Genomic DNA, 12,141 nt, shown 5'->3' on the forward strand with positions numbered 1-12,141 from the left:
CGGCTAGGATTCACCCGATTATCTCCGACACATGTCGTCTCGACACTTGGCAACTTTGTCATTTACCACTTCCTAAAGCCAAGCCCGCTGATGAGACCAACCAAAGCCAAGCCGATGACCGGTTGCTCCGTCAAAGAAGAGGCCGACTACGTACACGTGTCAGAGACCCAGCTGTCGGATCTTATCCTAGCAAGCAAAAAATCGTACTACTATTACACCTGTATCTATATATATATATATATATATATGTATATAAAGTAATCAAGCTGTTTTATTATAAGCTTATGAAAAATAAAAAAAAAGTCTCTTATTTCTTTTTGCTAAAAAAGAAACTGAATAAATTTGAAATTTGATTTGAAGTCCGCTCTTGCAGCTGGAGCGCACTCTAAAGCCCGCTTCCAGGTTTTAGGATTCAAAGTGTGGGGCCCTTATCCTATCCCCACATGTTCCCTCTCTTTTCTTTTTTTGGGTTTTTCGTACTCATTTTTGGTATTATAATTTGAAATTTTAATCTTCTATTATTTTTTTCATCCATTTGCCAATCGTTTAAGAGGGTTTTGCTTCCAATACAAACTTCTGCATTTCCCCTTTCAAATTTCAAACTTACCCAGCCACGTATTAATTAAAATTTAGTAAATTCCAACTAAAAATAAAATACCGAATCTTTGGGGTCTGACAAAGTAGTTTATTGCTTTTTGGATGTTCTCCCAAAGCACAATCCGGGCAAAGCGTGGTGGTTTCCATGAACTTTACTAATTCTTTACCCTTTTGTCTCTTGCGACAAGTTTTTTTCCCTCCTAAATTGATTCCAACATGTACCAGGGGAAGGCAAAAAGCCCGCCAAGCCAAATGACAGAGAGCTAAAAAAATGGAAAATGGATGCAACAGCCTTACACCCAAACCCCAAAATCCAACTGTCCCCACTTTCACATCCTTTCTTGCAACTGAGGAGAAACAACCCGCTCCCTTTGAATCAAAACCCGGGAGTAGACTCTCAAACTGAGGATCGTGGTTGCTGGACATTCTTCACCAAATTCATAATAGCTAATTGCAGAAGCAAGGCAAGTTCAGATCATACAATGTTTAGTGTACATCACAATACATACAGTCAAGAGAGATGAGATAATTATAATGATAATGATCCCACATTGATCAAGAAACCCATATTAATTCATCTAGTGAACCACTAACTAAATGAGTAGGCAAGATGAAAGAGATCACGCTTGTGATGAGAATGATTTTCTCTCATCTACGATAACCACTGCCATCGCCGGACAAGGAGCGCTCTCTGCGCCTCCGGTATGAGTCATAATCATCTCTTTTCCTACCATAGGGGGAACGAGAGCGTGATCTCCCTTGCCTGCCCCTTGAATGATAATCTCTATCATATCGTCGAGGTGAGTAGCTACGAGACCGTCTGCGACCTTGTCCTGCATTGATTTGGCAAGGTGATCAATATATGAGAACAAGCGGAAAAGATAACAAAAGTTCAAATGCCCTACCTCTTCTAGAATTAACAAACTTCTATAAAGGAAAAAACAACGAGAACTTTAACAAGCTCAAACTTTCAAGGCAACATAACTTGAAAAACATCATTAAGAACTTCCAGAAAAACGCAACGGCACGAGTGGTTCTAGTATCTACCTCTTCTATCTCTCAGACCATGATACCTCCCAGGAGTTGGTGTTCTTCCTCTGGACCTTTTTGCCTGCATTATTAGCACAAAAGCAAGTTAATATATCGCACATAAAGCAAGCCAGTGATTTACTCCAAATAATTGATATTGTCACCACAAAACACAAAATCTGAGACTAACGTTTGTATTACAAGAATATCCTAGAAGTTGCCCACATAGATGGATATAGACATGCAGGGGGTCTACACAACCAACAAAAATTTTTTTAAAGTATGATAAGATATTCATGTGAGCCTTGGGCTGTTATGGCAAGCATTTCAACTGTGGGCTGACTGATCTTTAAAACCAACCTTTATTGTAACGAATAAGATAAGATATTCACCTTTAAAGAACAAGCACGATAAGACCAAAAAATTGATGTAACGTGTATGTCTTGAGGGTATTTCAAAAATGACACAGAAATAATAAACAGCCTCTCCAGATACTGTTACTGATGAAGAAAAGGAAAAAAGGGCATACAACCCTCAGCAAAATAGTCGAGTTTGAATCGATGAGTTTGGAATGTCGATGCGGAACTCATGTCTGAGGGGGGTTCAGGTTGAACTGTTAAGAGCTTAGATTGTGAATTCGATGAAGCTACACATACAAGACCTGCTGCCAAAGTTTATCAGGCAACACATCCGAAGAAAGCAGAATTTTAGATAAAATTCTACATAAATGATTTAGCCTCACTACAAACCAACTATTAGATCCTTAGTATAAATTAATACCTTTTCCACAGTGATCAATCGACCTTCAAGCACGGATCGATTCAAATACTTGATGCAGCGTTCTGCACCCTCAACAGTTTCCATGGTCACAAAGGCAAATCCACGAGATTCTCTGGTGCGAGGATCTGTAACCAGATGGCACTCCACAACCTGGAACAAGAACTCAGGTAATATAACTCCAGAGACAGAATATCAAAACAACCTATACCCACTCATAGGGGTCCTAAGGTGATTCTTGTTGCAACCTTTTACACATTTCTGTTACATGTAGGTTTTATAAAGGCAAAGAAACCACTTACACCCTTAACTTAAACAAGGTAAAGCAACACTAAAAGAAAAACTAAAATATAGATTCAAATTTCATGCTTTAAAAACAGCCAAAGCGGCAGCTGTACCTATGGCCAATAGCCATATGCAAGCTCAAGAACATACAAGGACCTAATCAACTTCAGCCACCTTCACTGCAACTAGAGCGTACAAATGTTACATCCTTTTCATGTTTATTTCTCTTTCAGTAAATCATATTGCAAGTTGAAGCACAACCCCAAAATTACCTCCACATAGAGAGGCATAGAAAAAATTAGGAGCACTTGAAAGAACAAATAGTGCTGTCTTAATAAACAATGATTCCATACCTTTCCTTCATTGCCAAAATACTTCTCAAGATCGGCAGTAGTAACCCTAGTGGATAAGCCAGTCACATATAAGTTATTCCCTGGATTGGATGCATCCTGAGATCGGCTCCTGGGGCAACAAAAACTAAATTAACACAAAGTTTAACTTCTAAAAAAAATAATAATCAGCTAAAACATGACAACATTACGGTATAGGAACCATTATATTAAGATAAACATATAAAAAGATAAATAACTAAGGTTGTTTACCTAGACCTGGAGCGGCTCCGTCGGGACCTTGACAATGACCTTGATCGGCGTCCTCTTGCCGGTGAAACTGACCTGAAAGTATCAATTTGAAAGAAGATTTAATTTACTTACATTGAAAGAATTGATCTTTTAGCTTAGGAAGGGAGTTTATATTGAGGGAAAAAAAGCTCACCTTGTTTCCCTTGAATAAGACATCTGCCAATACAGGAAAAAAATTTTCAAATTTTGAACATTAAATTATGCACGTTTTTCTAACGCAAAACTTTTACAAATTCCTATTCCTTTCCTTTTCATTAATTTCTTCACTATCAGACATTTTCTCAGCAACCAAACATAACAATTTCAGCCTTTTAAGTTATAACTATAAAACAATTCATGATTTTCCATTATATATTAAATTAAATCCATAAGTTTTGCTGATTGAATCTTTATATAGGAAAAAAAAAATTGCAACTCAGATCCACGGCCATAAAAAACATTAAACATCTTTGAAAATACGGTACATTTTTTTCTACTTATTGCAAATTCACCAAATTGGAGAGGTTCTAAACGGTCCAAACCACTAAAAAATTTTCGAAAACAAGGAATCGGTGTAAAAATTGAAGATTTACCTTCTGCTTAGACAATTGACCGAGTCCACTCAAATGCCCTAACTCGGTAACAGCTGGTCTCTGCTAAGACAATCGAATCAATCAATGGTTAAAAAACCTGAAAGCGCGAGCATTAATGATTAACAGTTGCACGTGCAGTTCACGTGTTCAAAACCGGAAGGGGTTGGGCTTTGTTTCTGGGCTTGAATTGGTCCCAAGATTATCCGAAAATTGTTGAAAAAATGAAAATATGTATTTATTTTTTTTATGTAGAGCAATCAAGTTTATTGGTATTTTTTTTTTCTTACAAAGTTTCATTTCTTTAATCTCTCTTAGGGCGTGTTTTGTCGAGAGAAATGAAATAGTCATTCTCTTCCTATTTTCATTTTTAAAATAAAATTATATTTAATTTAATAAAATAGTTATTTTTTGAAATAATCATTTCAATAGGAATCTAAATAGCCATTATCAAAGCTTCTTAATCATAACTATTCTAAATTTTTAAAAATAAAAAATTAATTAAACAATAATATTCCTTTACAATTTCAAAAATTATTTTATAAAATAATACTAAACTCGTTATTGTTCTCTCTCTTCCTCACTCCTCTCTGTAAAGCAATTTTGTTTTTGGAGCTTCACTTTATAAAAATGCCCCTTACAAAGAATTTTTCACTTCATTTAAAAAAAATGGAAATAAAAATATTTAAATATTATTTAATATATTTATATTATTTAATTATTATAAATATTATAAAAAATATTATGTAATATTATTACTTAAATATAATAAAGAATATTATTTAGTATTATTTAATTTTAATAAAAAATATGTTTTATTTTTTAATATTAAATATTATTAAATTATAATAAAAAAATATGTTTATATTTTGATGAAAATATTATTTAATTACAGTAAAAGGTATTTTGATTTTATTACCTATTATTATAATATTTTTATCTTTTAACAAAATAAACTTTTTAATTTTATTAAAAAGTATTTTTGTCATTTACCACGTATTCCTTAATTATTTTTAAAACTATTCCTATTAACCAATCATTAAAATAAATAATAATAATAATTTTTATTTTATTCTATTTTTATGAATTAAACAATCTAGTAGTTATTCCTTCCTTATTCTATTTTTATGGAATAGTTATTTTATTCTTCTTCTATTTTATTCACCAAACATACCCTTAGTTCATTAAATTAATTTATTCTTAGTCTAAAATTCAACATATCATTTATTTAATTATTAAAAAATTTTATTAATAAATATTTCAAGATATTTCCTACTAAAAACTTTAAACAATTCCTTAATACAGTAATCGTCTGTACCATTGAATTAATATACATCCATGGTTGAAAGCATCTTTGAATTTCTAATTGTCTGCAACTACTCACATAACTTAATCTTAAAAGATTTAATTGTGTTTCCACATTCAGATTTTCAGCAATTCTTTTTTGTTTCTTCTCCTTCTTTTTGCATTTCACAGTGGTGAATTCAGCTGAGCAAGTTCATATGCCGCATGATTTCCATCTGCTGCTACTTGACTTTGACTCTCTTGACCTCCAATGGTTTCTTTGGACAAAGGAAGAGGAAGGCAGATGTGTATATAGCCCCATGCCATAGACTGAAAAGAATGCAGATTTCGAAGAAGGTTAGTAGGTGAAACTGAAAGCGATAAAAAGAAAAATGAGAAGAGATGGCAACTGGCAAGGGGTTTCTAGTATACAAGGATCAGCTTTTTACCTGTGTTAGAACCAATAGGTTTCACTGGTTTGCAATTTCCAGCTTATTGCAGCCATGGATAAGACAAGGACACCTAGGAGAAAAGAACTCCAGAGGTAGTATTTACAGAGCCATTTTGTAAGATTAACAACCTGTTCCTCCATGTTTTGCTGCCTGCAAAAAAGGGTTAGGACTTGAGCTACAATGTTTGTACGTAAGGGGAAGTGTTTAAGATTATTTCTGGCTTTTAATGCCATTTCCATTTCAGCAGAAAAAAGAAAAAGGAAACATGTTATTGGGTCTTCGAATTACAGAACTTACCTCTTGGATATGTTCGGGCAATCCTGTTGAGAACTTGAAAGTGACATGCTTGGTATAAAATTCTTGTAGACATCCAACAAGAAGGGCTAGAAATGCTGCTGCCACTACAAGAACAATATTTGTGGCTCTGCGGCGTTGTAGAAGGATTAGAAGTCATGTAATGAGAGCTGAATGGACTTGCATTAAATTTCGTACTTCCCAGTTATGATCTTTCCATACCTGCTTGGATCAGTTGCAGCTAGGAGGGCAGTAGTTAGTTATTACTACAATTGTATGAACTGTTCTTTTTGCTGCTTCACCGATAATGACAAGATACACGAAAACACTCACCACAGCCATGAAAGAGAGCCAAAAGTCCATGAACTGAAACCAAGTAGCAATCTGTAAATCTCTCATCAACGACCTCAAATTATAACTGGAGCATAATCGCAATGATACATTCAATATACAGTCCAGTATTAACATGGAAAATACAAAATAAATTATGCTTAGAAACAAGTAATGAACATAAATAAAATTACAAAGCCCCTGAAATATACATTTGGCTCATTCACTCATATTTTTCAACATAAAGTAGCAGAGACTTTTAAGATGATTGATGTACCTGTAGCACACTAAAAGGTAGAGCACACCACCAACCTACATCACATGCATGATAAATGGCACTTAAAACTCCACTGGCCATAAAAACAACCGATTCTGCACATGCCTGTATGAAGGGACAAAGGGAATGTTCCAGATTTTGTTAAACAGGATTAGTGCTTCTACAATTTGAGAAGTGTATGAAGGAACAAAGGGTATGGTCCAGATTCTGTTAAACAGGATTAGTGCTTCTACAAATTGAGAGGCTGATTGGAAACGTAAAGCTGTAGGTTGGTAAGTTTGGCAATGATTTTTTAATTACAGTTTTCCTTTGAGTTAAAGGAAGCTGACCTCTTACCAAAGGGCCCAAAATGCAGGAAGCAGGGCTGCAGCATTAGATAAAATAAGAGAAATCGAGTGCCATCTCTGCCCTATAAACTAGGCATTAGTCCATAAGTAAGAATATATAATGGATATAATAGTTTCAGGTATAAGCTTTAGATTTTGCTTTAGTTAAATATTCCATTTATTAGAAAAGCATAAGAAAAAAATGCATGACGACATGCTTTAAATTTATGATTACCAACACTAGTCCGTTGTTTTTCTCTCTATTATCCTAAAAGCAAAACTTGGTCGGCAATGGTTGCTCAGAAATTTAAAAATAGCAGCTTTATATCTGGGGACATATTGGTCAGATACGAGAAGGAAAGTAAAAGCTAGTCTGCAATGACAAAATGCCTTTATCAACATGTGGAAAGGGAGTTCAATATTACCTTCTTTGGACACTAGATCAATGCTGAAGTCGAATCCCCAATGGCTTTTGTCACAGGAGCAGCAACTGAAGGAAACCAAAAGAGACATGACAGTCTGTAATGGAAGAGAAGCTTAGTAATTGGAGAACATCTAAGACTGAGAAAGAAGAAAATATATAACCTGCAAGATGTTGAACCACTTGCATCCTCATAAGACTGACCTATGCCGTGCTTGGAGCATTGATTTGCACAGTCTTCAACTAAAATGGACATTGTAGTTTTAGGCATGGGAGTGCTACTGATGAAAATAGGATTCTTTAATCCAATAATCCAGGTTCCTTCTCTAGCATACAATATGTATATGTTGTTATTTTTTCCATCAGTATTTGAAAATGGAGTGATTAGTGCTCGTACTACTGAGTGCCTGGTTTAAATAGCAGTAGTCCCATAAATCAAGATATGGTCATCCACCAAATCTAATGAATAGCTAAAAAGTTTTCTATATCTGAAGGACGTTAAATGTGAATATTCTTTCCAGCTGCACCCTCTGAAGTGTTCACAAGAAATTAAGTCCAAGCATAGCCTTAATCATCTGAGTGAAAGGTTTTACTTAAGAGGGGCTCCACGGAGAAATTTGTTGACCCAAGAGACACTTTGGCATCCGTTGGCAAATAAATGAAAGGAACTGTAGAATTTGCTGTTGAAACTGCCTGCAGAAGTCATTCTCAACAAACAGGTCACAAAGATTTTCAAGCACAAGCAGATTAAAAAAGAAAAAAAGAAAAACAAACATTTTACTTCTTCTGGAATGCCAAAAAACACACATTAGGGTGCCAATTATATTGCTTTTGAGACCATAATCTCCACCTGAGCAAGAGGGACAGAGTTAAATGAATTCAAGAACCCATATCCTGGAATTTATGCAAAAGATTGGCTCGTGCTATATGAGCAACAGTCACTGCATGTAAATAAATGCACACAAACAAATAAAAGGAATATAAATTGTCAACCTGAAGGATATGTCTTTTCCAAGAACATTTTGGTCCTGTCTTTCCTTGTGGGCAAACAAACATATCCCATTCCGCTGAATAACAAATGTTTATATCGTTTTCTTGTACCCCTTTTGTCTCCACTGGATTGATAAACTGCCTGAACTTTGAAATACCATTCGCCAACCTTTGGTGATTGGATTATGAGAAGGACTTTACTTATATCAGAGTAGTAATCTCAAACAGTGTCGTCGGGAATTGCATTGCGCCGGGCATAACACATTAGAGCAAGTTCACTGGTGTTTGTTGTTGCTTGATTCAATGTCACATTGCGGCCCCATACCACCAGTTGTTCTGTAATACCGAGCACATCCACGTAGTTGATTTCTGGTTCATTGATTTTACGACACCAAGGTTCAGAAAAATCCCCACAAGCAATGAACCTTACTTCTGTTGTGTTGTTTGAATGACATTCTACACATTTAGGTTCAAATACTGTCTGGTTACAGTACTGACCCCAAACTGTAGGATTCCAACAGCCTTCCAGGGTAACGTCGGCATTTACAGTGTAAGATGAGCCACTATTGATCTGATTTTCAAAATTAATAATCAATAACCTTGTTCAGTCGAAGGGCAGATATATGTAAAAGTCAAAATATGTTTTCACTTGGAACTCCTTACATCTTTGACTGAGTTCTAATAGGTCCAATGCATTATATGAACTCCAGCAGTATATGTAACACAAGTTTTAAGGATTCAAATGCAAGAAATGAAAGTTTACGCTATGATTATAAGAGTCTTACTCAACCAGGCTTACATCTGTGTTTATCACAATGGATGTGGAGGAGTAAAAAGGTGGTAGCTTAACTGATACAAATGAAGAATAAATCAGTAATATGCTCCATGACTTGACAAATTGCATGTTAAGGAACAACAAACAAAGAACATCCTAAAGTAGTAGTGGTCATAAACATCCTAAATCTTGTATTCCTATTTGTTTGATCATCATGTTTATCTGATATTTTGACAATATTTGATGTTAAACGAATCCAATACTGGCAGATGAGCAAGCTGAACCAGCCGATATGGAGACAGGTAACTCTATTAATACTTAATGTTAATTACAACCTTACTGCAGCCTGCAGTTATTACTTAAGTCATGGAAATATTTAACTATTAGCACATTTACTGCAACATCCTCACTATAATCTTGAAATAAATAGCTACCCAAGCCCTTCCGCATAAGATAAGTAATTGGCCAACTTAAGTAAGCTTTCAGTAATGCGAGACTCTTCATAACCCATTATTCCCAATCTCCAGTAAAAATTAATGACTTGCAGTTCAATTCTTGAAATTAGTTCAAAATTAAAAAAACTAAGAACCCTTTTTCTTTGTGCCATTTTAGATGACTAATCAAAGGTTAAACATATATTTATCCAGTAAATAACAAAAAAAGTAAAAAAAATTAAAAAAACAAAGAAAAATGAATGGAGGAAGGTGAAATAGTGTCCATCAAAACATATCAGAGAGAAGCACCTCTTATGTAACGCCAGTTACAAGGAGGGAGAGTTGTGGGAGACACATTGAAGCTTCCAAATGTGAAGACATTACTTACTACATAATAACTAAAAGAAGAAGAAGAAGAAGCAAGAACCAGGAGCCAAGAAAAGAAGATGAAAACACATTTAAAATTTAAGAAACCCATAACTGAACTTCTCTTTGCAAATGGGTTTGTGACAGAGCCAAAGTTTATGTTTAATACTAATAATGTCCATAAAAAATATTCCATATTAGGGTAACACAAACAAAATCAGCGCAATTTTGGAAGGTAAAGATTCGGCAAACTTGCAAGGAAATTGGAAATGTAATCAACGCCATTATGACCATTGGCTGTATACTTTCCAATTTTATTATTCTTACCACCAATATGACTGAATGTAATGAATTGGGTGTGTGAGAATCAAGTTCGTAAAATGACAATAATTATGTAATCTTGACATTATTCACAACCACATAGTGTCACTGTATTTACAATTAATAAGTGTGAAGTATACAAGCCAGCAGCAGACATGCAGGGATTGTTTTCTTTTTCTTTCTCCCTGTCCTTTTTGTCACCAGGAGAGAAGGGCAAAAGAATGAGATTAACAAGAATATGAATCCATAACCTGGTTTGCTGAGATGTATTTTACATACAGTGACAAACTTTATATTTCAAAATAACAAAGAGGAAAGAATCAAGCCTTGAGGAGAGTCTCAATGGCTTCAGAACATAGTGGTGGCATCTCAGGATCTGGGGTCTTGATTGCGCAGTTGACTCCAGGGTTTCCAATTACCATCGCAAGTTCAATCAAGAAAGGTGTACCTCGAGGGATCTTGGCAGAGAAGTAGATTACTTCCTGGTTGGCATGTTTGCGCTTCGCTATAAAGTATGATTTGGGTGTATGTTCAGTTGAAATTCAAAGAAAAGGAAATGGATGCATCAGCTGCTTAAACAAAGCCAGAAGTACACCAGCATGACAGAAACAGTTACTGAGATGTTCAATTTTCAGCTTCCAGCTGCTTGTAACTTTAAAATGTTTTTCCTTTTACATATCAAAATTCGATTTGTCATAATCCAAGCTGGAAGGACCTTCTGGCTGAGGGAAAAAACAAGTACAAATTGCATACATGATCCAATTTTTTTATTTTACATTGTTTTTTATATTTTGAAAGTTGGTGTTTCATTGATGGAAAAAGCTAGAATGCCATGTTGAGTCTAGAACTTAATGTAGTAAAAGACTCCTTTTGGCATAGAAGCTAGCTTTGCAGGAGTCGGAAATGTAACAAACAACCCAAACGAAGCTGCTCAAAGGTAATTGGTAACGTCCTCGGAAAAGAAGCAGGTCCTAAACAAAAAGTTTTAGCTGTGTCCTAAAAACAATTGTAGCAACCCCCTATCTAAAAAGACATTGAAATCTAGAGAAAGGATAACATCCTTATCCTTATCTGAAGCCAAGAAAACCCCTGTCATCCTAAGTGGTTGGCACAAATACAAAAACAGAAAACCTCGGAAGAGACACGTCCGACGGCGTTTTTAAGTCAGTTGACGCTCCTGATTTTCCTTGAAACTCTCAATGCATGAAGAGAACCCCCTGCTACCCTTTCACTCTCATCCGAGCCTGGAGTCATCCCTTGTGATCAAAGACGAATCGGAACTGAGCAACCATTGGCGAAAAGCTGGACGAAGAAAGAAGTGACCCCTTCAAACGGTAACAAACACCAACTCGTTGTCCAGGGACGGCAAAAACGAACCAGGAGCATCACTAGCAAGACCATTAAGGGCAGGAGCGAGACCGAGTAGTTACGAAAGCAGCAGTTAATGGACTTATTCGATATTACCAATCGTGAAATCCATAAATCTGTCAATTTCCGTCCTTCGGTGCCTGGGTTGGTGATGTCTGATGATATAGCAGCAATAATGTCTTCACAAATAACGTTGTTTCCTAACATTGCTGTTTCATGGTGTAAGTATGAGTCATGTTCTTGAACTCTTGGGCTTGGGCTTTTCTATGCAAATCAGGTAATTCGGAAAACTCTTGTTACAAGTTTTGCAAAAGGCCAGAATTCAAGCTGTAAAATTAAAACTCGTGCAAGTTTTCCATTGTTAGGAGATTTTTTTTGAATAATTATCTTTTATTATTCAAGGAAATACGTTAATTAATCCAATATTGAATTCCAAATTCAAAAGCATGTATGAGTGGCACTTATCCTTTTAAATATGGAGTTGTGTTTTTGTTTGTTTGAGTGTTGAGATTTTTCATTTTTCATTTTTTAAGTTAGATATATTTTTTTGGTAAAATTTGGATTAGGTTATAGTTAGGTCGATTTGTCTTTTTTTTTAATATTCC

At 35.2% G+C, this 12,141-nt stretch overlaps 1 protein-coding gene across 1 annotated transcript; it reads right to left on the reverse strand.

Moving 5' to 3' along the window:
* Positions 1–1,012: 1,012 nt before the first annotated feature.
* On the reverse strand, positions 1,013–4,018 carry LOC18606553 (serine/arginine-rich splicing factor SR45a-like). The gene is made up of 7 exons (XM_007040230.3): positions 3,902–4,018; positions 3,463–3,485; positions 3,291–3,362; positions 3,042–3,150; positions 2,407–2,556; positions 1,645–1,708; positions 1,013–1,430 (listed from the first exon to the last, which is right to left on the reverse strand). The coding sequence occupies exons 2-7, from the start codon at positions 3,483–3,485 to the stop codon at positions 1,246–1,248; spliced, it is 603 nt and encodes a 200-aa protein (XP_007040292.1). The 5' UTR covers positions 3,902–4,018; the 3' UTR covers positions 1,013–1,245.
* Positions 4,019–12,141: the final 8,123 nt, after the last annotated feature.

This window comes from Theobroma cacao, chromosome 3 (assembly GCF_053813885.1).
Source record: "Theobroma cacao isolate CCN51 chromosome 3, ASM5381388v1, whole genome shotgun sequence".
Lineage (NCBI taxonomy): Eukaryota > Viridiplantae > Streptophyta > Magnoliopsida > Malvales > Malvaceae > Theobroma > Theobroma cacao.

Coding starts and splice junctions, on each gene's coding strand:
- LOC18606553 (XM_007040230.3), bottom strand. CDS start 3,485: ATGTCTTATTCAAGGGAAACAAG. Junction 2,557..3,041: donor ATTTTGGCAATGAAGGAAAG/GTATGGAATCAT, acceptor TTCTTGTTCCAG/GTTGTGGAGTGCCATCTGGT. Junction 1,431..1,644: donor TGGTCTGAGAGATAGAAGAG/GTAGATACTAGA, acceptor AAATCAATGCAG/GACAAGGTCGCAGACGGTCT.